General features: G+C 57.6%; 1 protein-coding gene across 13 annotated transcripts in view; it reads left to right on the top strand.

Moving 5' to 3' along the window:
* The first annotated feature begins 441 nt into the window (after window positions 1-441).
* Window positions 442-26889, top strand: part of PARD3 (par-3 family cell polarity regulator) — a 528240-nt gene continuing 501792 nt past the window's right edge. For 11 of the 13 annotated variants that reach the window (XM_062211204.1, XM_062211215.1, XM_062211207.1 and 8 more), the window contains exon 1: window positions 443-606. In XM_062211204.1, coding sequence (XP_062067188.1) covers window positions 487-606 — 120 coding nt within the window. In that variant the 5' untranslated portion in view covers window positions 443-486. Of the gene's footprint in view, window positions 607-26889 lie in introns of all 13 variants that reach the window. The other 2 variants (XM_062211210.1, XM_062211216.1) reach the window with 1 other exon arrangement.

The raw sequence follows: 26889 nt of genomic DNA on the forward strand, positions 1-26889 counted from the left end.
AGGATCCGGAGCCACAAAGAAAGGGGGCGTGGAGGGGCGTCCCCAGGGAGCGCGCGCGGCGCACCGATTCCCTGGGGGCCCGGGCGGGCGTGCGCGCGGGGGTCCGGCCGGGCCGCGGAGCTGCCGGGCCCGCCGCGCGCCCCGCCCCGCGCCCGGGCCGCGCCCCCCGCTCATGTGCGCCGTGTTGTGCGCCGGGCCTGCCCCGCCCCCGGCCCTCCCCTCGCGGCCGTCCCCTCCCCGCGGCCCCGGAGCGCCCGCGCCACACAGCCCCGGGCCGCCGCCGCGCGCGCCCAGACGCCGAACAGGTGGCCGGAGGCGGCCGCGGGCAGAGGCCAGCCGAGCGCGGCGAGGCCGGCGGCGGGAGGCGGGCGAGCGAGCGGCCCGGGCCCCCAGCACAGCGTGCCCTGCCCAGCTCCCGCCGCCCGGCGCGGGCTGCTCCGGCCGCGCGCAGCCTGGGCCCCGGCCGGGCCGCGGGGAGGGGGCGGCATGAAAGTGACCGTGTGCTTCGGGCGGACCCGGGTGGTCGTGCCGTGCGGGGACGGCCGCATGAGAGTTCTCAGCCTCGTGCAGCAGGCGGTCACCCGGTACCGCAAGGCCATCGCCAAGGTGAGGCCGGGGGCGGCGGGCGCGGGCGCGGGGGGCGCCGGGGAGTCGGGGGCAGCCGCAGGAGGAGGAGGAGAAGGAGGAGGAGGAGGAGGAGGGGAAGGCGCCGGGATCAACATGGCGCTTCCTGGAGAGGGAGGAGGGAGGCGGCGGAGGCGGGGAAAGGGACGCGCGGCGGCCCGGCCCGGGCCTCGCTGGCGCCCCCGCCCCGGCCTGCGGGCGGCCGGGAGTCCGCGCGGGCCTGGGGTCGGCCAGGCTGAGACCCTGGGGGCTCGGGCAAGCGGGGGGCCGGAGGGGACCCTCGGGACGGGCGGGGCTCGTCCCGCGCGCCCAGGGCGCAGGCGGAGGCGGAGGCGGGCGGGACGCGCCCCCCGGCCCAGCTGCGGGCCGAGCAAATCCAGCCCCAGGCCTCGCCCCGCTCCCAGGCCCTGCGGGCCGAGGCCCGGAGTGGGAAGTTTCTGGTGCCAGTCGAGTGGAGCGGCCGCGAGCCCCGGTTCTCCTGGCCGGGCTCCGGACGCGGGAAGAACCGCAGCCGAGAGCCGCCCACTCCTCCTCCTCCTGCCGCAGGCTGCTGCTGCTCTGGCCGCGGGCCGGGCCGGGGGAGCCGCGGTGCTGGGGCGCCGTCGGGGACAGGGGTCTGCGGGGACCGGGGGCCCCCGGTGCGGGCTCCCGAGCAGTGCTGGGCCCTGGAGTCCGCCGCCGAGCCCTAAGTTGTCCGGCGACGCCCGTCCGTGGCGCACGTGCTGGCCGGGTCGCCCCCCGGGGGACGCCCGTGCAGGTCGGTTTTGGGGCGGCCGAGGCGCTCCGGGGTCCTCGCTGGTCTGCGGTTCCCGCTGCGCCCAGGCCCCGGGCGGCCCCACGGGGTGTGCGCACCGCGCAGCCTCGCGTTCCCTCGGAAGCGAAGAAGAAAAGTTTTTTTTTTTTTTCTTTTGTTTTAGTATTGGTTGGAAAACACTGCCTGAGTTGGGCCGTTAAAGGTTCCCGGTGCGGATGGGAGCGGGTGACTTTCTGGGCAGCGCTAGAACCTTCCTCCTGGCTGAAGGCTGGTTACTGAGAATCAGATAAAATCGGGCGCCCTGTGTCTTGCGGAGTGGACCAGCGAGAAGCCTGCGTTCACAGTGTTGTCAGCACTGCTTGTGAATGCGAGTTCACGACCCACGCCATCCACGTGGGTGCCCTGCAGTCCGGGGGACTCAGGAAACCCACCCGGACACGCAGCCCAAGGAGAGGGAAGCGCGGTGATGGGTGCCTGGCTCAGCACGGGTTCCGTTCACCTGCTCCAAGTCAGTCCTGTTTCCAAGGAGAGAGGGAAATGTCTCCTGTCGGGTTGGAGTCCTCAAGCGTGCACAGAAATTCTCGGGCATCTGCTTGGTCCCAGGCACTGCTCTGGGGGCTGCACAGATGAGGGTGCCCGTGGGCTGAGGCCTCGGGGAGGGAGCTGGGTCTTGATTGTTAGCAGTGGCCAGAGAAGGAAGCCTTACCAAGAGATGGCCAACCGGGGAGAGGTAGGGCAGGGGCAGGGGCACAGCTGAGAGGGTGAATCTTCAGACGCGCCTGGTGCTCTGTGGAGTTTGGTGATGGGATCCTGTCCCTGGAGTGTTGCGAGAGGCTGGTGGTGCCTGGGCTCCACTGGCTGGCTGATGACTGCCATTAGTCTTCTCCCGTCTGCATCCCGTGTGCAGGGACCGGAAGCCAGCCCTTCGGTTCTCTCACCTGGCTCCTGCCCCTACTACTGGATGGAGCCCCCGGCTGGGCGCTGACAGAGGAGGGGTGTTCGGTTGCTAGGTGACGTGGCCGCCATGCGCTCCCATCTGCTGGGGCAGTGTAGGCAGAGGGAGCAGAGGAGAGGTGCTAGCTCGCCCAGGCGCTTTCCACAGTGTGGGGCTGGTGTTGTGGGCTTCTGTTGGACCTGTGTGTGCTTCAGGCTGGTTCAGCGTCTCTGGACAGTGTGCGTCTGGACTTCCTATCAGAGACGCCTGCGATAAGCAGTGACGTGGAAGCTGACACTGAGTGGCACGGAACTTTTCTTCCCCCTGTCGGATGAAACATTTTTTTTCTGGTGGTTGTGACCACTGAAGGGTGAACATGGCAGCTTGTGGCCAGACTCCTCTAGGGAGGGAGATGTGCTAGGCATTGAGTGCTTTCTCCCCAGGACCTGTGCGTGACCTGTGCGTGTGCCTGCAGCCCCACACCCGGTGACCTGGGACTGACAGCACCTGCCGGGGTGGGAGTCGTGGGAGCCGTGCCCCTCGCAGAACCTGTGCTCTGTGAAGCGCTCCGTGCCTGCGCTCAGAGCAGGCTGCAGACAGAAGGCGCTGCAGTGTTGGCGTTGGGGTTGGGAGCCGGGGGGACACCAGCGCTGGCCGTGGCCTGAGGCCGGCCTTGACTGGGGCCAGTGTTTCCCAACTTGTGATGCCAGAGACCACAGCAAGCAGCTGGCCCTGCAAGTGCTGTGAAGTGGGAGGGAAGGGGTGACTCAGGCGTCCGCACGGGGCCTGTGTGGCTCTGTAGAGGCTCACCTCCCGCCCGCCCGGGGCCGGGCCAGGTCAGGGCCAGGCTTCCAGGGCGGGACTCTGGGCCGGAGACTGCGGAGCCTAGGGGTGTTTGGACTGAGCTGGGAGTAGCGCCCTAGGGGGTCACTCGGGCAGCTGCCCTCCGCTACAGCTGTGCTGAGCAGTCGCAAGCCAGGGCAGGAAGGGGCCCTTTGTCGAGGGAGCGGGGGCACCCGTGGCCTGGGCTCAGAGACCTCCGCGTATCTGTGCGTTTGCCCGTGTGCCCTGGGCAAGCCTCGCTTGGCTCTCCCTGGAAAGACGTTGCTTCCTCACAGGGCCGCGGTGAGCACAGATGGGCTGGGACGCGGGCTGTGGAATTCTGCCCGCAGAGCCGGCCAGAGGAGAGCGCTTTGGTGGCTAGCGTGTTTTATGTCCGCAGAAACTTTCCCAAGTGTCTCATTCTTCCTGCTCAGCGTTGTGTGTGTGTGTGTGTGTGTGTTTCCTCTTCACTTAAAAAAGATGGTGTGCCGTCTAAGCAAAGCAGCTGAGAATACCAATACCTGCTGCCCCGCCACCCGTGGACAAGCCGTGCGTGAGCGTGTGTGGGGACGGGGAAGGCTTGGTCGCAGCTTGGTTATCTGGGCCTCTGGCCTCGGGGCCACTGCTCCTGTGCTCCAGGTGTGTCTCTTTCGAATTCTTTACCAGCAGTCTGTTGCTGTCACTGGAGGAAGAATGTCATGGATGGAAACTTTGGGATGGAAACTTTGGAAGAGGTGCTCCCCCCCCCCCCCCCACACACACACTTTGGCTGTGGGTGGGGAGGCGCTGTTATAGACTGAACTGCCACTGTTGTCTTTTTTTAATGGAGAATCCAGTGTTGAGAGTGGAAGTTGTCACGCAGTTGCAAGCCTGTGGATACTTTTGGGAAAACACTCACATTGTTTCAGAAGCTGAGAAGTAGCCAGCAGAGAGATGTTGTTGTTGTAACATTTGCACCTGCCCCTCCGAAGGGACAGAGGCGCCGAGCAGCTCTGAGGGCTGGTGGCTTTCAGGCCGGGACTTGCCTTCTCTTGCTCAAGTGTCCCTGTGCGACTTTTCCCCAGAGGCCTCTGCAGGACCCCACTTGCCTCCTGGCCTCTCTCTCCCCCTGCAGACCGTCCACACCCCCGTCCCACGCGCTGGGACTTGCTCGTCGTCCCTGCCTCCACGCTGGCCTTGGCTGCTTGCTCGGCTCACACCAGCCCTGCCGCCAGAGGACTGGGTCAGTGTCCCCCTGCTGTGTGCATTCCCTGGGGACCCTGGTCAGTGTCCCCCTGCTGTGTGCATTCCCTGGGGACCCTGGTCAGTGTCCCCCTGCTGTGTGCATTCCCTGGGGACCGTGGTCAGTGTCCCCCTGCTGTGTGCATTCCCTGGGGACCGTGCGTTGCTCCGGTGCTGTCCCAGGTGCCTGTGCTCAGGTGTCTCTGTGGAACGCACCTGCGCCTCTTGGCCCTCCCTGTGGAGTGCGTGGCCCTGCTTATATTGAGTAGATACAAGGGGTGGACAGAGGCATTGCCCGTATTCTCACACACACAGTGTGTTTCTGCTTAGGGGACTGGATTGGCGCTTGGTGGTTTTAAGTACTTGAGGTTTGGTGTTTGGCACACGGCGGACACAGTTTGTAATGGAAACCAAGATCGAGTGAGATTGGAGTGTCTGGAGGATGCTCTCCCGTGTCAGCTCTTTGGAAGGCTGCAGCCTGCGTCTCAGAGCGAGCACAGAACAGTCCGGGGCTGGCATTTAAGGCCAGGTTCCAGGCAAGTGTCCAGGGCACCTCCTCTTGGTCTGGTGCCTCTGATTGCATCCGTTGGGATCCCTGGGCCGGTGCCAGGAGGACATGGGGATGTTTGGGGTCTGGGACGCACGGGGCGGGGGGGCCCACAGAAGGCCTCTGGATGAGTGGGTTGTGGAGGGGAGGCTAGGCTCTGACCCGCAGCCTCCTGGAGGAATTGGATGCAGGTTGGTGATGACGGGGGCTCAGCAGCTGAGAGCCCTGTGCGAGTGTTTCGGGGGTACAGAGAGAGATCCGGAACTGGGCCAGAGGCACTGCTCCCTGGGGTCCTGTCCCTGGGGACCCCTCGCCTGGCCGCTCTGGGTCTGTCCTGGCTGGCACCGTGGCTAGCGGCAGTGGAACCCGGGGGCCCACAGTTGTGTCTATTATTGATGCTTCTCTGTTTTTCATGGAAAATAGAGAATCTTTATGAAAAGAAATGCAGAGTTCAGTGAATGAAGCAGAGAGGTGGCTGGTTTTGTCCTGGAGTCATTTTGTCTTGTTTAAAGTGTTCTCCGTTTGGAAAGTCTGTGTGAAAATGACTGTCTGTCCTCAGCCTGTGTCATCTTGTCAGGCGTGCCTTCTGAGGAGTGTGATGTTAGCTTGTTTTTACCACCAAGTGTGACTTTAGCTTGTTTTTTTGGCCCTGTGTCTGTTGGCATTGGGACTTCACAAATAACGTTTTAAGCTCCACTTTCCAAATGACAAAATGGGGCTGACGTTGTGATGGAGCGGCTAAAGCCCCGTGTGGGCACCAGTGCCAGTCCTGGCTGCTCACTTCAATCCCGCTCCCTGCTAACGCACCTGGGAAAGCAGAGGAAGATGGCCCAAGACCTTGGGCCCCTGCACCCATGTGGGAGACCCAGATGAAGCTCCTGGCTTTGGCCTGGCCCAGCCTTGGTCATTGCGGCTGTTTGGAGAGTGGACCACCGGATGGAAGATCTCTCTCTCCCTTTCTCTCTCTCTCTCTCTCTTTTTAAAAAGATTTTATTTATTTATTCGTAAGTCAGAGAGTTACACAGAGAGAAGAGAGGCAGAGAGAGAGAGAGGTCTTCCATCTAGTGGTTCACTCCCCAGTTGGCTGCAAAGGCTGGAGCTGCGCCGATCTGAAGCCAGGAGCTTCTTCCAGGTCTCCCATGTGGGTGCAGGGGCCCAAAGACTTGGGCCATCCTCTACTGCTTTCCCAGGCCATAGCAGAGAGCTGGATTGGAAGAGGAGCAGCCGGGACTCGAACCAGCTCCCATATTGGATGCTGGCGCTTCAAGCCAGGGTGTTAACCCGGTGCGTCACAGTGCTGGCCCCATCTCTAACTCTTTCAAACACGTAAGTCTTTAAAAAAAAGAAAGACATTAAAACATGTCTTCTACACAAAACAACTTGTATGTGAATGTTTGTAGCATCATCTTTTATATTGATTTGAAAGGCAGAGTGACAGGGAGGAAGGGAAGGAGAGAGAATATCTTCCGTCTGCTGGCTCACTCCACCAATGCCTGCGACAGCTGGGGCTGCGCCAGGCTGAAGCCAGGAACCGGGAACTCAATCCGGGTCTCCAGTGTGGGTGGCAGGGGCCCAAGGACTTGAGCCTTCACCTGCTGCCTGTGAGGGTGCACGTTGGAGCAGGGGTGAAACTTGATCCCAGGCTCTCTGATGTGGGACACGCCGAGCCCACTGCTCCAGTACCTGCCCTATAGTTAGCCGCTTTATTGAGAATGGCTAAACCTAGGCAGGTGTCCCAACAGCCAGCAAGTGTGTGAACACAGCCTCATGCCAGTGCCTGTGCTGGCCACTGGTTGGCCGTCAGGAACGCAGCACTGCTGAGCACGGCGGCACGCGAGACCCTCGAGAAGCACCTGTTAGCGAGAGGCTGCCGTGCTGTGAGATCGAGCTGTGAGCGGGCAGATCCGTGGGGACGGTGGAGTCGTGTCTGCGCGGCCCGGGGGTGATGTGTTCGGAGTGATGAGACGGTTCTAAATTTAGACAGTGGTGATGGTTGCCCAACTCCGTGAATACGCTAAAGATCATTTGATTGTGCATTTTAAGTGGGTGAACTTTACAGTCTGTGACTGTAAGGATGAACAAGTCCCCATTCTGAGGCGTTTTATAGTTCAGAGAGTCCCATAAAACAGCGTGTGTGTGTGTGTGTGTGTGTGTGAAAACTGGCGCTTTGCGGGGAGTTTTCCCTACAGCGGCGGGCTTTCTTGGGCCTGCCCAGTCTGTGCCATCGCTGTCCCTTCAGCTCCTGGCTGCTGGGCCTTCAGCTGTCCTGGTCTCCTTGCTGTCCCTTTGTGCTCGCTTGTTCCCCCAGACAAGACACGCACAACGGGAAGACTTTTCCAGCCGTTGGCGAGCTCTGGGACCTGCAGGTTCCCGTCTCCCAGGAGCTAGCGGGTGCTCTCCTTCTCGTGCCTGCTCACAGGGCCCACGGGACCCTGAGGGTGCAGGAGAGGTGGTGGCTTCTCAGAGGGGCCGCTGGGGTGCAAAGCTCTTACTCCTCCCACCTGTCCTGGGAGAATGGTTTGCTTCCCTAACCTTGTAACGATGGGGCTCCCTCCCCCAGTCTCACCTGTGCAGGGGTGGTTAGGATGTGTTTGCTCAGGGTGTCCTTCGAAGTCTTTGTCATCTCAAGTGTCTTTCCGGGGAAATCATTGCTCAGAAAAGGCTGTGCGTTCTCTTTGCGATTTGTAGCCAAACGTATGACACTGTGCGATGCTCAGTGTGTCCTGCCTTGTATGCACGTGTGTGCAGAGAGCATACACATGTGTGTGCAGAGAGCATTCTTGGGTTTGCAGGGGTCGGTGTGTCCATGGTGGTGACGCTGAGTGGTTTCAGATACTGCAGGTCGGAGTTCTTTCACACTGAGTGTTGGGTGTTCAGATACTGTCAGACTGCAACTCCTGGAGCTCAGATGTATTTTTCTAGCGGGTGCTTTTTATGCGATTTGTGCTGCGTATCTTTAGAAAACAAATGTTATAGGGATTGCATTTTTGGAAAGGCTTCTTTGGGGTAGGTTACACTGAGAACCAGTGTTTTCTTCTGACACCTAAAAAAAAATAAAACAGCTTGCTGTATGTCTCAACAACCTAAACGTGTGAACTAATCAAGATATGTTGTAGTGACAGACTAAAAACACACAGAGGGGGTGCTGTTTGTGCATAGGTGGTTGGTCTGAGAATGGGCTTTTTGTTTATTTTATGTACGTGCTAAACATTGGCGAATCTTTGTTTTGGTTTTCTTTCCTACATCCAGTAGTAATCCGAGATTGAAGCATGAGCTGTTCCAAGCTCCCGTTTTCTTACGCCAGAGACGCGTGAGCTGTGTGGTTCCTACTTCGGGAGCCCTGTGTGCAGAGCCCTGTGTGAGCGGTGCCGCTTCCTGCCCGCGACTCCTCGCTGCAGCTCGGGCAGGAGAGGGAGGTGTCTCTGCAGGACACAGTGCGTTGTCACATAGGATATGACGATCCACTGAATCCATTCGTGGTCGATACAGGATGCGGGGCCTCACCACTCAGAGTTTGGAAAAAACCTTCAGACAAGCCAGGTGGATCTGTGTGTGATATTGCATCACCGAGCTTGGAAGGCTGTGGCATTTCAGCATTTGTCCTACGGCAGAAAATGAAGTGTACGAAACCAGGAAGGCACAGCCCCCCAGGGCTGCTAGCAAACCCTGAGCTTTCTGTGGTGGGGTCACTTCTGTCTTAAGATTTACTTCTTTATTTTGGAAGAGTTGCAGAGAGGGAGAGGCAGAGGTCTTCCACCTGCTGGTTCACTCCCTAAATGGCCACAGCAGCCCAGGCTGGGCCAGGCTGAAGCCAGGAGCCAGAAGCGTCATCCAGGTCTCCCACAGGGACTCCCGCCGGGGACTAAGGGCTTGGGCCATCTTCTGCTTCCCCAGGCACATCAGCAGGGACTTGAACTGACGCCCACATGGGATGCAGGCATTGCAGGCAGCGGCTTGATCCATTACACCACAACGCTGGCCCCGGTGAGGTCACTTTCATCTCTCATATTTTAGGACTTGCTGCTTAACACAGAGATGGGTACAAAAACTCAATTAGCAAAAAGTAGAAAGTCTGTGTGTTAAAAAAAATTGTTTTAAAGGGTGACAAGGAAAAAAAAAGGTGACAAGAGTGGGAGAGAGAGAGAATTTTCCATCCACTGGTTTGTGTCACAATGGCTGGGGCTGGGCCAGGTCAAATCCAGGAGCGAGGAATTCCATCTGGTCTCCCGTGTGCTTGAGCTGTCAGCTGCTGCCTCCCAGGTGCATTGGCGGGAAGCTGGAGCTGGGAGTCGGGACTGGCGCCCAGTTCTCCAGCATGGCATGTTGGCTACCTGATGCTTAATGATAGGCTGCCTGCCTGCTTCTCCCAGTCCGAAACATAGGTCCAGACACACTTGGAATGGCTAGTTGACAAAGTCAGCTTGATTTTTATTTGGCTTGTATCGTGTTGGTTTTCCAAGTGCCCTGATAAGGAAAGTGTCACTGTTTTCTTCTGAGAGCGCTGTGGACATTCCAATGTGGGTGCTCACAGATCCGCTGCAACCAGAGACAGGTTCCAGGTCCACGAGGGCTCAGGTCGCCCTGGGCTCGGGGCTGCGTTTGGCCTCCTGTCTTACCTGTGAGCTTTCCTATCAGCCCTGGTTGCTTTCCAAAGCACCCGCAGCTCCTGGGCTGCACGGCTGGCTCAGGGGAGGTTATGTAAGATGCACTTAGTGTATTTGGAATTTTGTAAGAGGCAGTGGTTACACTTTTTGTTTCTCATCTTTGAAACACTGTGCGAGCTTGGAAGTGTAAACATGGTGGGCGTGTTTAGCATGCAGGCTTGTCTAGACCTTTAGCACTTGTTCCCCGTGGTAGTTCTGAGAGCACCTTGGCTCTGAACGAGACCGTCTGAGTCATAGGACCCGTGGGGAGGACGGCACGCGGCCCGTTCTTACAGAGGCCCGTGTCGCCCGTGTGGCCCTGACGCTTCCTCGCTCTGCCTGGGGGCCGCTCGGTCAGCGGGAAGGGAACTGGACACGGCTTCTGCTGAGGTTGGTCGTCGTGAGGGCTGACACACTGATGTAGCTGTGAGTGCTTCGGTGTGGCCGAGGGTGCCAGTCCCCTGAAGGTGTCTTCCGGCTGTTGCATTGCAAAGTTGTGAGCGCAGGACAGCCTGGTTCGCTGCAGCACAGAACTGAAAGTTAGTTGCCTTCTCCTGGGGCGCTTTACGCCTCCTATTAATAAAAATGCTGCGTACTCCCTGCCCCGGGGGCATTTAGGGAAGCTGCAAGGTGGCGATGGCCCCTGCCCTGTGCAGTGTCCTCCGTGTGCTCTGATCCCGGCCAGTGCTCGTGTCGCTACCTCTGGACGCCACGGGGACAAAACCCAGCAGAAAAGGGCGTGGGGATTTATCTCTTCCTTCCCGACTTCCTCCTTGCTTTTGCGCTTTGCCAGAATAGCCAGGCATAGTAGGGAAATCGCTGGGGGATCGCTGGCCTGCTCGGCAGGACCGCGGTCTGGGGTGGAGGCGTCCGTGGTGCTGCGTGGTTTTCTCCACCTCCGGGAGGGAAGATGCTTTCCTGAGTGGCTTCTGCTGCCCTGAACACTGGGGTACAGAGCTCTGATGCTGGCCCGGGGGCCTTCGTCCCCTGCCTGCCACTTTGGGGTTTGCTGAGAAAGTGCCTTGAACGTGGTCCCTTCCTGCTCAGCATCTCAGTCCAGGTTTTTCTAGGAGTTTCAGGGACAGGTGCGGCATGCCCGGGGACAGTGGTATCGTGGATGGTTGTGGCGATGCCATTATTACCCAGGGTCAGGTGCACCTGGTGGCCCAGGGTGTCCGTCCCATGCAGTGGTGACCTTGGCTTGGGCCCCAGGTCAGGCTTCAGATAGCATTGCTGTTTTTCCCACTGTCCCTGTGCAGATGCATGGTTTACATGGGACTGGAAGTAGTGGCAAAGAGGACAGGATTGATGGTCTCATTACCAACATGGATGGCGCCAACCCCTGCTCCTACCATGGGCGCCTGCAGGCGAGGCTCACCTGGCCGCTCAGTCCCCTTCCTGGAGGCCCCCAGCCCAGGTGGTGCTGTGTGTCCTTTGGTGCCTTGACTGTGGAGAGGCCAAAGAAAAGAGGAAACAGTTTGCTGCAGGGTATTTTCAGAGTTGCAAAGTTCAGTTCTTTGTAATAAAATGAGAAAATATTGTCCTTACGTATGCCGTACTCACACAATGAATTCTGAAGACCTGATAGGAAACTTTTTTTAAGATTTGTTTATTTGAAAGAGAGTGAGAGAGAGCTTCCAGCCGCTGGTTCACTCCTCACGTGGCAGCAACGGCCAGGGCTGAGCCAGGCCGAAGTCAGGAGGGGGCTCCATCTGGGTTTCCCACGTGGGTGCAGGGGCCCACGCACTGGAGCCAGCCTCCGCTGCTTTCCCAGGCACGTTGGCGGTGGAGCAGCCGGGACTCAAACTGGCACCGCAGACGGTCTGCTTAACCGGCCGTGCCACAGCGCCGCCCCCAAGGCTTTATTTTTGTCGTTGTGTTTTCAGAGTGTCCTTTCCTTGTTCTGGGCGAGGGCAGACAAGTGCCCGCGCTGAGCTTCTGAAGCCCACAAAGCTAAGCAGTAGTTTGTGTTCGTGTCTCACAAGCTCGGAGATCTGACGGCTTTCCCAGGCTCTGGGCGGAAGGAACGGCGCTAATGACAGCTTAGCTTTATGTGCTGTCTTCTGAGAAGTTCAAAGTGCGGGCGCCGCTCGGGACTGCTTTCCCGGAGTGTCCTGAGTGGCGGGGGAGCCCCAGCACCCCGGCGTTCCTGCACCGACCAGGGGCGTCGTCCTCTGTGCATCTGCCGGGAAGCCCGCCCTGGCGGCCTCTCCCCCTCCATCTCCTGCCGCTGTCACCAGGTGCCCTGCCTTGCCGGCTGCAGCCTGGGTGCTGTCGCCCTGGTCTCTGCGTCCGTCTGTACTGAGCCACAGCTCTGCTGTCTGTCCGCTTGGGCTCCGAGGCCCCCTGTTGCTCCAGCACAGCCCCTCCCCTGCCCTCCCCAGGGCCGGGCGTCCCACCCGCAGCCTCTCCAGGGCGGCTCCAGGTGCCACTGCTGGTGTCCACGCTGGGCCTCCCTGGCTGCGGCTTGGGCCCAGCCCAGATGTGCCCCCCCTCCCCGCCACCTGAGGAACAAAGAACACCGTGCAGAGGTGCAGAGGTGTCTTCTCTAAGTCGCCCCGAGCGTTTCCGTGCTGGTCGGTTCACGTTCTGTTCTGTTCGTTGTGAATGAACTCCAAGAGGGAGTCGCCTGACAACCTCGGGAAGGCTTCATTTCCGCCACGTCGCCTCGTGACGACGCCCGGGTTCCTGGCCTCCCGTGCTGGCGGGCTGGGTTACCGAGCTGATTATGGGTGGATGTGCGAGTTCCAGGCGCGGGGTGACTTGTCCCGGACCAGATGAAAGGCTGCGGTGCAGCCCTGCGGGAAGGCAGGGCAGCCAGAGACAGAGGGCAGCCGTGACTCACGCTGCCGTCCATGAACAAGCTCCTCCCCCTTGGCTCCGTGGCCAGCTCTCCTCTTACGTAAGGGAGGCCGGGTGGGTACTCGGACAGGCGTGTGCTGTCCCCATCTCCGTCCCCTGAGGAGTGCGGTCTGTGACGTCCTGACCGTGCAGAGCAGGTGCCCCGGGATAACCAAGCACACTTGGGAAAGGGTGGCTGCTGGCTGAGGCTGGGTGTTTGGGAGATGGGTCCTTGGGAAGACCCCGGGGACCCTGTCGTGTGTGGGGTGGTACAGGTCCCCGCAGAGCACTCTTGCTGCACGCACACCTTGGCGCCAGTGCATTCCCAGGAGGCCTCTGGGGACACGTTGGCATGGAGAGAGGTCCGTCCGGCTCAGCCCAGGGCCGGTGGTCAGTGGTGTGGGCACCTGAGAAGGTGCCGGAGTGGTTACTGACCCAGGCCCTCTATGTCCCCTCGCTCTCACCCCTGCTCCGGAAGACAGAGGAGCCCAGACCACGGCTTCCTGAGGAGGAGGGTGTGGCCTGGGGTTGGGCACGCTGACCTGCCTTTGGCCCACGGGGCCGTCCAGCTCTGTGGGTGGCCTGTGCAGCCACTGCCCCGAGCCTGTCACTTGGTGTGGCACAGTGAGAATGCCTGTCTGGCCAGACAGCACGGCTCAGAGGAAGGCCAGCGTCTTCTGTCGCAGGGAGGGGTTTGGGCTGTGGCGTCCGTGACTTTTTCCTGCAGGTGGGATTGTGTTGGGTTTGTGGTTACAGCGTGTGCGTGTCCGTGCACCTGTGTGCGTGTCCGTGGGATTCTTGGGACCGAGTTGGCCGTGAGGTCTGGATGTGCTTCACAGGCAGTAGCCGTCTCTGGGTGTCCTTCAGGTGATTGGAGGTTCTGGTTTCTATGACAGGGATGTGGTTCGCACACACTTGCAGTGGGATTCGACTTACTGGAGTATGGGGAAGATCTTACACTGAACCGTCGCCGACTCAGCTGTAACTTGGGTTTTCTGGCTTTTAAGTAGAATATTCACTTCCCCACTTCGCTAGGGCTCCTCCTGTGCTTCCAGCCCCTGCGGTGCCTGTGTCCTGGGTCGTGGGAGGGTCTGGCTGTGACAGGAGTGAGTGTGGCAGGGCTGGGAGAGCCTGACCCAGGCACCTGCACTGGGCTCCCTGCTCTCGCCCGGGGGACAGTGTTCGCATCGCCTTTTCCCTCGTTCCTGTGCCTGCCGCCTCCGGGATCTCACTGATGGGTAAATTAGTGCCGGCAGAGGAAGTGGCTGACAGTGTGTGAGCGTGTTTTCCTTAAACAAATACGCTGCACGCTTTGTTTTATTGCCTGTCGTCCTCGGAATGAGAATGGCGCCTCGCGTTCCGTTACCGTCTCGAAGCGGCTTGTGCGCACACCGGATTCCAGGCCGGCCAGTGCATGGCTGGTACCATCGGGAGCACGGAAGTCCTTATAGATGAGGGAGGCGATTTCCAGATCCATCAATCATTACCCAGGACTAGGACAAGTTTCGTCGCAGCCCAGAGTTGCACGGTGGCTGGGGCCCTTCCCAGCTGCTGACTCAACACTGGGAGCTCGGGGTTCTTGGCTGGACTGAGCACCGCCAGGCGCGCTCTTAACCGTGCAGCACTGGTGTTGGCAGTACAATGAGTACGCACTCGTGGGGGACTCGGGGAGAAGGGGTGATTTTAGCAGGAAAACCAGGTAATCTAAAATGTAAGAGCGCTGTTGCTTTTCAGTCTCTCTCTGTGTGTACAAATGCTTTGTTACAAACTTGATTGAATTTGAGAGACAGAGCTGCCATCCTTTGGTTCGTTTCCCAAATTCTTCCAACAGCCAGGGCAGGGCTAATGCCTAAGCCAGGAGCCGGGAACCGGTCTGGGTGCTTGAGCCGTCACCTGCTGCTGTGTCCCAGGGTGCATCAGTGTGGAGCTGGAATTGGGAGTGGAGCCAGGGCAAGAGGTGTCTTAACTGCTAGGCTATGAATGCTCACAAATGCCTTTTTTTTTTTTTTTAAAGTTTTTTTTACTTATTTGGATTCGGAGTTAAAAAGAGAGGGAACGACAGATCTGCCGTGCACTGGTCACTGCTCAGATGGCCGCAGCTGGGCCCGGCCAAAGTCAGGAGCCTCAAGTTCCACTGGGTCTCTCATGTGGGTGCCAGGGGTCCCGGCACTTGGGCGACCTGCTGCTGCTTTCCCAGGAGCGTTGGTGGGGACCCGGACCAGAGTGGAGCACCTGGGGCTTGCACTGTTACCTATGTGGGATGCTGGTGTCACAGGTGGTGGTTAACCCGCTGTGCCACCCTGCAGCCTCTGTGTTCAGGATCTTTGTGCTGAGTCCAGGGACTGGCAGGAGATGGCAAAGTCCAGGTTAGTTTTCTTGTTTCCTGACTGTGAGCCGGATGGAATGCTTTTATACTCATTGTTTTAGAGATGTTGCATCTGTGTCTACCAGTTTTTGGTTTTTGATTTTTTTTTTTAAAGATTTATTTATTTGGAAGGCAGATTTATTTTTTTTTTATTTTTGACAGGCAGAGTGGACAGTGAGAGAGAGACAGAGAGAAAGGTCTTCCTTTTGCCGTTGGTTCACCCTCCAATGGCCGCCGCGGTAGGCGCGCTGCGGCCGGCGCACCGCGCTGTTCCGATGGCAGGAGCCAGGTGCTTCTCCTGGTCTCCCATGGGGTGCAGGGCCCAAGGACTTGGGCCATCCTCCACTGCACTCCCTGGCCACAGCAGAGAGCTGGCCTGGAAGGGGGGCAACCGGGACAGGATCGGTGCCCCAACCGGGACTAGAACCCGGTGTGCCGGCGCCGCAAGGCGGAGGATTAGCCTGTTGAGCCACGGCGCCGGCTGGAAGGCAGATTTAGAGAGAGAGAGAGAGAGAGAAAGAGATCTTTCATTTTCTGGTTAACCCCCCAAATGGCTGCAACAGCCAGAGCTGGGTCAGGTTGAAGCCAGGAGCTTCATCGAGGTCTCCCACATGGGTGGCAGGGGCCCAGGCTTTCCCAGGCACAAGAGCAGGGAGCTGGATCAGAAGTGGAGCAGCCAGGACTTGAACTGCGATCCGCCTGTGCTGCAGATGGCAGCTTAACCCGCTGTGCCACAGTGCTGGCCCCGGTCTCAGCTGGTAAATTCAGGGTGTGTATTAGTAACTTTTCTTTGAACTCTGCCATCTTGGGATTCCTAAAAACGAATCTATGCGCCCATATTGGGAAGGAAATATAGGTAGGATCCTAACACTCATTTTAAGTTTTTTAGAGAACTTTTATTATTGGGGCTGGAGCTATGGTGTAGTATGTTAATAAGCACCTGCCTGTGGTGCCGGCATCCAGTATGGGTGCCGGTTTGATTCCTGGCTGCTCCACTCCGATCCTACTTTCTGCTATGGCCTGGGAAAGCAGTGGAGGATGGCCCAAATGCTTGGGCCCCTGCACCCGCGTGGGAGACCTGGAAGAATCTCCTGGCTCCTGACTTCAGATAGGTCCAGCTCTGGAGGACCTATCTGAGGCCATTTGGGGAGTGAACCAGCGGATGGAAGACCCCTCTCTTTGTCCCTCCCTCTCCCTGTAACTCTACCTCCCAAGTAAATAAATCTTAAAACAAAAGAAAACACAAGTCTATTATTTATTTAAAAGGCAGAGTGACAGAGGTTGTATTTCCACTGGCTCATTCCCACTCCCCTCCCCAACATGCTCACAACAGCCCAGGCTGGTCCAGGATGAAGCCAGGAGCCTGGAACTCAGTCCGGGCCTCCCACGTGGGTGCAGGGGCCCAAGCGTTGGGCCATCTTGTGCTGCTTTCTCAGGCCATAGCAGAGAGCTGGACTGGAAGCAGAGGTGGACTCTATCAAGCAGGATCCCTTTATTGGGCCAGTTTCTGCATCATTACTTGGCCGCTCTGAGACCCGGTGGTGGGTCAAAGCCTCGGCCAGAACACAGAATGATTGACAAGGGAGAGTCCTCTTTAGGATGGGTAAGTTGTGAAACTGTGCCGAGGGGGAGCGTGGGCAAAGGAGTCGGGTCCGTTGTCAGAGCTGCGCGTGTTGTGTGTCTGCCTGGGTCTGCGAAGTTACTTCGCCAGGGCTGGGGAGGAGGAGGAGGATGTGCACGGTGGCGAGAAACCCAGGGGGATGCTTGTGTGTTCTCGTCTGATGCATGGAATGCTTTTCCTTGAAGGCTGTCCCGAGCTTTTCTGTGCGGGTATGAATTTCCAAGGGCAGAAACTAAGGAGATGGGAAAGTGACGGGTACGTGCTTCTGTCTGATACGTGCTTTTCAACATTGATTTGTTTGCAAGACAGAAGTCTTCCGTCTCCTGACTCATCCCCCAAACGCCTCCAACAGCCGGGGCTGGGGCCAGGAGCTCAGCTGTCCATCCAGGTCTCCTGCGAGGTTGGCAGGGGCCCGCATACTTGAGCCATCACTGCTGCTCCCGGGGTGTGCATCTGCTAGATGCTGAGATTAAACAGAGCCAGATCTTGAACCCAGGCACTTGGATATGGGATGTCCGGGCTGGCATCTTAGCTGCTGTGCCAGACTCTGTCCTGCAAACGGTGCTTTTAAAATATAAAGCCACGGCTGGTTTCTGTGTTGACATAAACATGTAACCTGGCAGCCCAGAAAGCTTCACTCCGTGGCAAGAAAGATGGACGGCGTTCCTAAACCAGGCGCAGCATCGTCTCCTCCTGCGGGCCCCCAAGCCCTCCCGTCTGGAAGGCAGGGAGCGGATTTTTCCTGTAGCATCTGGATGAGCTCACCAGCTTGATAGTTGTTCCACTGGATTCATTGTCACCGATTCTAACGCCCGACGTAGCCAGTTCCAGCAGCTCTCCGGCCAGGAGGAGGCTTGGCTGGCGGTTAGGTTTGCAAGGAGGACTGTGAGAGGGGCAGTGAAAACGTGTGGGAGAATTGCTTGTGAAGGCATTGAAGGGCGGTCTCGAGCCCACAAGGTTAGGTTCTCAGTGGTGTGGCCTGGTTTCACTTTCTCAGAGCGCCACAAGATGTGAAGGAATGAAGAGGACAGGGCTGGCACTGTGGCGTAGCAGGTAAAGCCGCCACCTGCAGTGCTGACATCCCATATGGGCACTGGTTCGAGTCCCAGCTGCTCCACTTCCAATCCAGCTCTCTACTGTGGCCTGGGAAAGCAGCGGAAGATGGCCCAAGTGCCTGGGTCCCTGTACCCGAGTGGGAGACCCGGAAGAGGCTCGAGGCTCCTGGCTTCTGGCTTTGGATCAGCACAGCACCAGCTGTTGCGGCCAATTGGGGAGTGAACCAGCAGATGGAAGACCTCTCTCTCTCTCTCTCTCTGTAACTCTGACTTTCAAATAAATAAATGTTAAAAAAAAAAAAAAAAAAAAAAGAAATGAAGAGAAGGTAAAAGAAAGGGCCAGAAAGCACTAGGAGAAAATTCACCCCGATTTTCACAGGGTGCGGAAAGACCCTGCAGCACCTCTTCTGCCATCTCACAGGGCACTGACGCTTTCTCGCGATAGTAAAAAGCAAACGTAGCTTGCTGCGGACACTATGGCGTACGGCACGGCTCACCCTCAGAGCACTTAGGACAGTGATGGTTATACAAACATCACGGTTTCACCGATGGCTGGGAAGATGCACACGTTTGGTGGGTGTCGTGGTGCAGTGGGTTAAGCCACCGCTCAGGAGGCCTGCGTGCCATATGGGAGCGCCCATTCCAGTCTCGGCTGTTCTGCCTTTGAGCCAGCTTCCTGCTAACGTGCCTGGGAGGCGGTGAGCAATGGCCCACGTCTGGGGTCTTTGCCACCCACATGGGAATCCGGAATGGAATTCCAGGCTCCTGGGTCAGCCTCGGCCAGCCTTGCTGTTGCAGGCATCTGGGGAGTGAACCAGCAGGTGGGAGCTCTCTGTCTGTCTCTGTCACTTGTGTTTCAGATAAATAAATCTTAAACTCAAACAGATGCACATGTTCTCTGTTTCCCTCTGTTGTCTCTTAATCTTCCAAATAGCTACAGAAATGCAGTTAATGATTTGGAAACACAGTGAACAAATAACAGTGTTTGTTGCAGAATGATGGGATTTTGGGTCATCTTATCCTTTTCTCTGAAGTTTTTATGACGTGGTTGGTTAATACTTTTCTGAAATTCAAACTGTATAGTCACTTTTATTTCAGATGTTAGCTTGTTACATTCTTAATCCAAATTCATTCAGAGGCAGAAGTCTTGCAAATAAAAATGGAAGCCAGTGCTCCTCTTCCAGTCCAGCTCTCTGCTGTGGCCAGGGAGTGCAGTGGAGGATGGCCCAAGTGCTTGGGCCCTGCACCCCATGGGAGACCAGGAGAAGCACCTGGCTCCTGCCATCGGAACAGCGCGGTGCGCTGGCCGCAGCGCGCTACCGCGGCGGCCATTGGAGGGTGAACCAACGGCAAAAGGAAGACCTTTCTCCCTGTCTCTCTCTCACTGTCCACTCTGCCTGTCAAAAAAAAAAAAAAATTTAAATAAATGTACTTTCAGTATAATATTCAGAAACCAAGCTCGGCCGGCGCCGTGGCTTAACAGGCTAATCCTCTGCCTTGCGGCGCCGGCACACCGGGTTCTAGTCCCAGTTGGGGCGCCGGATTCTGTCTCGGTTGCCCCTCTTCCAGTCCAGCTCTCTGCTGTGGCCCGGGAAGGCAGTGGAGGATGGCCCAAGTCCTTGGGCCCTGCACCCGCGTGGGAGACCAGGAGAAGCACCTGGCTCCTGGCTTCGGATCAGCGCGATGCGCCGGCCGCAGCGGCCATTGGAGGGTGAACCAACGGTAAAGGAAGACCTTTCTGTCTGTCTCTCTCTCTCTCACTATCTACTCTGCCTGTCAAAAAAAAAAAAAAAAAACAAAAAAAAAACAAAATTTCTAGATGGACACTGCGTCATTTAATGTTTCTGCTCCGGAATTACTGCTTTTTGCCTGTTGTCCTGTGGGTTAGAACGCATTCAGCATGAGTCAACCAAATCTTGGGTTTGACACGATAACAAAACTTCTCGGGTATTTCAGCGCACATACAGTTTAAAACCTTTCCTGGTATCAGATTGTGTGTGCCCAGCGTCAGTGCTTTTGGGAATGAAGTTGGCATGCAGAAGAAACCTTTGTCGACTGCTGGGCAAATGATTTTTGCTTTGAGGAAATAATTACTATTTTGCAAGTCTTTTGATCAGCCAGCAGAGGAGTGGTAAGCTTGGGGAATGTTTGATGCCACTGTAGGGTTGAAATAACTTTAAGAGTGGAAGAGTTTTAACATTTTGAAATTGCATAAGGTAAAGGTTTTCCTAGGACCCTACTCTGCTGGGTCACACCTGTCCTCCTCCAGGGCAATGCTGGGCTGTGTCACTGACCCAGGGCTGTGTGCACCTGTCCTGTCCCAGGGCTGGGTCACACCTGTCCTCCCCCAGGGCAGTGCAGGGCTGTGTCACATCCCAGGGCTGTGTGCACCTGTCCTCCCCCAGGGCAGTGCAGGGCTGTGTCACATCCCAGGGCTGTGTGCACCTGTCCTCCCCCAGGGCAGTGCAGGTCTGTGTCACCATCCCAGGGCTGGGTCACACCTGTCCTCCAGGGCAGTGCAGGGCTGTGTCACAGTCCCAGGGCTGTGTCACTGTCCCAGGGCTGTGTCACTGTCCCAGGGCTGTGTCACATCCCAGGGCTGTGTGCACCTGTCCTCCCCCAGGGCAGTGCAGGGCTGTGTCACATCCCAGGGCTGTGTGCACCTGTCCTCCCCCAGGGCAGTGCAGGTCTGTGTCACCATCCCAGGGCTGGGTCACACCTGTCCTCCAGGGCAGTGCAGGGCTGTGTCACAGTCCCAGGGCTGTGTCACTGTCCCAGGGCTGTGTCACTGTCCCAGGGCTGTGTCACATCCCAGGGCTGTGTGCACCTGTCCTCCCCCAGGGCAGTGCAGGGCTGTGTCACATCCCAGGGCTGTGTGCACCTGTCCTCCCCCAGGGCAGTGCAGGGCTGTGTCACCATCCCAGGGCTGGGTCACACCTGTCCTCCAGGGCAGTGCAGGGCTGTGTCACAGTCCCAGGGCTGTGTCACTGTCCCAGGGCTGTGTCACTGTCCCAGGGCTGTGTCACATCCCAGGGCTGTGTGCACCTGTCCTCCCCCAGGGCAGTGCAGGGCTGTGTCACAGTCCCAGGGCTGGGTCACACCTGTCCTCCCCCAGGGCAGTGCAGGGCTGTGTCACAGTCCCAGGGCTGTGTGCACCTGTCCTCCCCCAGGGCAGTGCAGGGCTGTGTCACTGTCCCAGGGCTGTGTCACTGTCCCAGGGCTGTGTGCACCTGTCCTCCCCCAGAGCAGTGCATGTCTGTGTCACATCCCAGGGCTGTGTGCACCTGTCCTCCTCTGGGGCAGTGCAGGGCTGTGTCACTGTCCCAGGGCTGGGTCACACCTGTCCTCCCCCAGGGCAGTGCAGGGCTGTGTCACAGTCCCAGGGCTGTGTGCACCTGTCCTCCCCCAGGGCAGTGCAGGGCTGTGTCACTGTCCCAGGGCTGTGTCACTGTCCCAGGGCTGTGTGCACCTGTCCTCCCCCAGGGCAGCGCAGGGCTGTGTCACATCCCAGGGCTGTGTGCACCTGTCCTCCTCTGGGGCAGTGCAGGGCTATGTCACTGTCCCAGGGCTGGGTCACACCTGTCCTCCTCTGGGGCAGTGCAGGGCTGTGTCACTGTCCCAGGGCTGAGTGTACCTGTCTTCCTCCAGGGCAGTGCAGGGCTGTGTCACAGTTCCATGGAGATCTTTCTTAGGCTTCCCCAGCATCCAGTGTAGCAGGTGGTGCTGTCCCCTGCTCTTGGCCCTGCTCTGGGTCTTCAAGTGCAGGTGTGTGTGGGAGTGTGGGGTGGCCCCTGCCCTGCAGTTACGCCGCCCTCATTTACCGCTGGCTTTCTGTTGCCAGCATAGTAGCACTTGGGCCCAGAAACCAGTTGGGATGAAACTTGGGCAAAAGGAAAATACATCGGTCGAGGTGCATGGCCTTATTCTGTTCTCTTTGTGACTTAAAGAGACTTAAAAGTCTTCAGTTGTGTGACAGCTGCTCAGCAGGTGCCAGGTTGAGGTCCTTCCTAGGCACCTTGAGGGAGGATTCACCGTTGGGTTTGGCTCAGAGGTTGAGACGGCCCCAGCGCTGTCTGGCTCTGGGGTCCCGGCCGCCCAGGGTTGCTCTCGGTGCCATTTCTGTGGCTTTTCCACCCACACAAGGCTGAGTCCTACACGGGGCGGAATTTCCTGTCTCTTACATGTGTGTGCATGTGTGTGTGATGTGTTTTGTGCTGAACCCTGTGCACTTGAAATGGTTATTTTCCTTTCCTAATTTCCTCCCAGGTGCCCCACCTGAATTTAAGAATAGATAAGGCGGCTGGCGCCATGGCTCACTTGGCTAATCCTCTGCCTGCGGTGCCGGCACACCGGGTTCTAGTCCTGGTTGCCCCTCTTCCAGGCCAGCTCTCTGCTGTGGCCCGGGAGTGCAGTGGAGGATGGCCCAGGTGCTTGGGCCCTGCACCCCATGGGAGACCAGGAAGAAGCACCTGGCTCCTGGCTTCGGATTGGCGCAGTGCGCCGGCCGTAGTGGCCATTTGGGGGGTGAACCAACGGAAGGAAGACCTTTCTCTCTGTCTCTCTCTCTCCCTCTCACTGTCTAACTCTGCCTGTCAAAATAAGTAAATAAATAAATAAAGGATAGATAAGGCAGTGTGATGTATCCAGAGAGACAGCGGACTCTCTTTGCTCTTGCGACCTCTCCTGAAGTCGCCCTCAGACTGTTGGTGTCCACGTTTGCTTCTGTGGTTTCCCCTTTGCAGTCAGGCGCTGGCTGTGGAGGAAACGGAGGCCTGCTGACTTTGCATTCCGCTCTGTTGTTGCCAACCTGGAAAGCACCAGAAACCCTTGGAAAAGAGCGGGAAGTGACAGAGCAGACAGGGAGCTCCAGCTCCCGGTGAGCACCCTGGTCCCCGTGGGGCCAGGACTGGGGAGTGACGTCCCATCACTGCCCCCCTGAGGGCCGGCTCCCAGGCAACGCCTGGTCCCTTCCCGGCTTCGGAGCCAGATCACTTCATGTAACGCCGATGGGCATCTTCACGGGGCGGGCATGCTGGGTCAGCAGAGGGGTGCCCCAGGAGTCCGAGCTCCTGCCCTGAGTTCAGGAAAAGTGCAGAGTGACTGCAATGCGCCCCTTGAAAGTTTCCTGTTGCCGCTGTGTGACCTAGCACCTGGCAGCGTGGCTGGAGCCGGCGTGGCCGGGGCACGGGGTTTCCTTGTCCCTCCGATCCACGCTGATACAAGTGCCTTGTTCCTGTACAAGTGACTCGGACGGACGCAGGGGCAGGAAGGTCACAGCGCTTTGGGCTTGTGCTTCTGCCCCTTCCACCTGCAGATCTTCTGTGAGGAGTGTGGCAGGAGGCAGCCAGGGCGAGCCGAGGTCCCTGGGGACCCGGAGGCGTGCGACCGGGGAGTGCTCGTCTGCTTCCCGGTGCGTTTTATTAACGGGTCCCCGGAGCCCTCTCCCAGCCCGGCAGGATTTCCTCCCATTGTGACTGCTGATGACCCCCACAGAATCGCTCCTCCGCGGAGGTGCTCAGAGGACACTTTTCCGATTAGAGGCCTGGGGTAATGAGACGTTTGTGCCAACACGAGCATCAGTGCTGCACTTTATTATGTAAATCGTTACTTTCTAGCCCAGGAGTGTCTTGAGAGGGGCTGTGGGACCTGTGCCTCTCCCTGCTGAAGAACTCTTAGGTGGGGGCTGGGCGTTTGGCTCGGGGCTTGGATGCCCGTGTCCTGTGTCGCAGAGCCTGGCTCTGCTCTCTGGTTGAGCCCGCTGATGCACACCCTGGGAGTGGAGCAGGGGACGGCTCCAGTTTTTGGGTCTCTGCCACCCCTGTGGGCGACCTGGATTGAATTCCCGGCTCTCGGCTTTGACCTGCTCCAGCCGTGGCTGTTGTGGGCATTTGGGGAGGAGCCCCCCTCACATCTATGTTTCTAGAACAGTAAATAAATAAATAAATAAATGGAAGGCCAGGAAAGTATTGGGTATTTTGGTTTTTGAGGTAAGTTTTGTTAAGGACAAGTGTTAGCTTTTTGTAAAGTAAGTTTTAATGATTTTTAACATTAAAAAAAATTTTTTTTAACTTGAAAGGCAGAATTAGAGGGTGAGACAGAGAGAGAACTTCCATCAGTTGGTTCATTCCTCAGATGGCTGCAGGAGCCAGGGCTAAGCCAGGCTGCAGCCAGGAACCCAAACCTCCATCCTGGTCTCCCACATGGACGACAGGAGCCAAGCACGTGGGCCGTCTTCCACTGCTTTCCCAGGCCACAGCAGAGAGCTGGATCAGAAGTGCAGGGACTCAACTGGGCGCTCCTACGGGATGCCAGCCCTGCAGGCGGTGGCTTGGCCTGCTGTGCCGCACTCGGGTCCCAGTCTTAATGTCTTGAGCTCTCAGAGGATGTAGGATGTAGAGGTACAGTGGACTTTGCAGAAGTTTCGGGGGGCTGGGGGGAGGTGGCCTGCAGGTGTAGGCCTCTTCTGGGGAGGCAGGTGGTGGAGAGGGGCATGTGGGGCCTCTCAGCCACTGGGCAGCGTCAATGTCCTCGTCTGATGACCGTGGACACTGTGGGGTTTCTTCGGGAGGAGTCCTGCCTGGCCGGTGTTGGTGGTCGCGATGAGTGTGGTGTCATAGCTGCTGGCTCCTGCAGGCCCATCACAGGAGTCCTGGGCCCGGGGCTCCTGCAGGAGACTCCGGGCTGTGAGGATGGCTCAATTTCTCTTTGGGTGGTGACTGTAACTTGGTACATGAAAAATATTTTATTTGAAAGGCAGAGAGAGAGAGAGAGCGCTTCCATCTGTTGGTTTACTCACCAGATGACTACAACAGCCGGGGCTGAAGCCAGGAGCCAGAGGCTGCTTCTGGGTCTCCCACGTGGGTGCAGGGGCCCACGCTTTTAGGCCATCTTCTGCACTTTCCCAGGTCTTTAGCAGGGAGTTGGATCACAAGTAGAGCAGCCAGGACTTAAACCGGCCCCCATATGGGATGCCGGCTCTGCAGGCGGTGGCTTTACCTGCTACGCCACAGCTTTCTTTGTACATGTTCATGCTGATCGATTAGATAACACTGTATATGCTGTAGGAAGAAAGATTTTCATCACAGTCTGACAGTGTTGTCAGTTAGCTGTTAGGCATTTCTTGTCAACAGAAATGTTCTCACAGCCTTAAGGAAACTGAGTGGTGAAATAAGATGTTACATTTTTAAAAAGATAGACTAGGAAGAAAATCAGTCACACCACTTAGAATGGCCAGCTCTTAATGCCGTTACAATCTGGTTTGTCAGTTAGGCTACGTAATTCATGAAGTAGAGGCTAGTGGGGCAGGCATTGGGTGCAGTGGTTAGCATGTCACTTGGGATACCCAGGTCTGTACCAGAGTCTGGGTTTAAAGCCCTGGTCTTTGTTTCTGATTCCAGCTCCCTCCACCCTGGGAGGCAGCAGTGATGGCCCAAGTGCTTGGGTCCCCGCCACCCACTTTGGAAACCCAGGTGGAATTCTGGGCTCCTGGCTTCAGTGTGGCCCAGCCCTGGCTGTTGTGGGTATTTGGGGAATGAACCAGTGGATGGGAAACCTCTCTGTCTCTCTTCGCCTTTCAAATAATTTCAGAGTCTAGAGTTGAAAGGAACCTCAGTGGTTCCTTCTAAATGTGTACACTTCTGGGGGCTGACGTTGTGGTGTGGCGGGGAACCACCATCCCTTCTGAGCCTTTGTGTCTCAGCTGCTCCACTTCCAGTCCAGCTCCCTGCTAATGGCCTGGGAAAGCAGCGGAAGGTAGCGCAGGTGCACCCGTGTGGGAGGCCTGCCTTCGGCCTGGCCCAGCTCGGGCCATTGTGGCCATCGGCGGAGTGACCCAGCAGCTGTGAGGTCTCGCTGTCTGTCTCACTCTGTGTTTTCTACAGCTCTGCGTTTCAAATAAATTCACCTTTAAGAAAGCATGTAGACCTCCTGCACAGCGTGGAAATCCTTACCCAGCCGGTGCTTTGGAAGATGGGCCGTGTTGTGAACTCAGCACTCCCAGAGCAGCCAGTCCTAGGAACTTGAACACAGGCCATTGCTCCCTGATTTTTGCTGCAATTTAGCCTTGCTAATTCATGCCAGGACAGAGCACACAGGCCAAGTCTGCTCCACTTCCTTCATGACACCCAGTGGCTTCTAAAAGCTAATTAATTAATTTTATTTATTTGAGTGTCAGAGACACTGAAAGAGATAGGCAGAGATCTTCTATCTGCTGGTTCACTCCCCAAATGGCTGTAACAGCCAGGAGCCAGGAACTTCGTCTGGATCTCCCACATGGGTGCAGGGGCCCGAACACTTGGGCCATCCCCTGCTGCCTCCTAGCGTGTGCATTAGCAGGGAGCTGGGGTGGGGTGTAGAGCCAGGACTCCACCCCAGGCACTCTGATACTGGGTGCAGGTGCCCCACAGGGCATCCTAACTGCTGTGCCAAATGCCCACCCCGTGGTAGGTTTTTGGGCAAAGGGTACTTTGCATTCCGTTAGCTGCCCGATGGTGGACCCGAGAAGAGACTGGTTCTGTTTGGTCTAGTGGCCATCAGTGTAAGTGCTGCTGTGCTGTGGGCAGCTTCTGTCAGACAGAATTAGAACAGCAGGTGCTGTGTTGTACGGGTGTCTGAATTAGAGAGACTTAAAGAAACCCTCACTTTTCCAGTTCTCCAGTTTCCTGTATGGGGATGGCGCCTGTTCTCAAAGCAGTGATTCCTAAAGCATGCTACAGTGCGGTGGGGCTTCTCGTGGGGTCTTCCCTGCTGTATGGCTGCATTCTTGAAAAAAGAGGAAGTTGCAGGGCTTGCTGAAGTTAAGTGTCCGTGGACGACCAGGGAGCGCGAGGTCTCGTCGGAGACTGGAGTCTGCCGTCTGCAGTCCGCGTGGTGTTTGGTGCCTGTGAGGCCACAGACCAGACGTGCTTGGTCCCGGAATACTCCGAGGATGCTTCGTCCACGGGTGACCCGTGCGGTCCTGCCTCGGTCGTGGTCTTTGGTGGCTGCTTTTGCTTTGCTTTGAATTCGTACGTCAGTTCTCTTGGCTGCGTCGTGATCGGTTTGCAGTTGCCTTGTGTTGTGTGCATTTATGCTAATTCTACTGTAAATGTTTGCCTGGAACCCATATTCTTCTGCAGGCACCAGACTCATTCCTCCTGGTGTTCAGCCAGAGAAGCGGCAGCGTCTTCCAGCACTGTAGGAAAGCTGGCAAGACTGCTGAGCGTGCCCCTGCTGTGCCGGCTGCTTAAGTGATTTTCAAGGGCGGTTTTGCCTTAACCTTAGCCTTGGCCTCGGAGGTCACGTCTTGCGTGTGAGCTGTCCGCCTGCAGCTGCGCGTGGAGTGATGCATCTTACTACCAGCGGTGTTTGGGGTGCTGCTTTTCTGATGATGAGAATGGAAGCCCGGCAGGCACTTGCTGTTGCCCTGGGGGTCCCTGTGACCCTGTGAACAGAACGTGTGTGTGTGTCATCTGTGTGTGTCGC

The sequence above is a fragment of the Lepus europaeus genome, chromosome 14 (assembly GCF_033115175.1).
Source record: "Lepus europaeus isolate LE1 chromosome 14, mLepTim1.pri, whole genome shotgun sequence".
Lineage (NCBI taxonomy): Eukaryota > Metazoa > Chordata > Mammalia > Lagomorpha > Leporidae > Lepus > Lepus europaeus.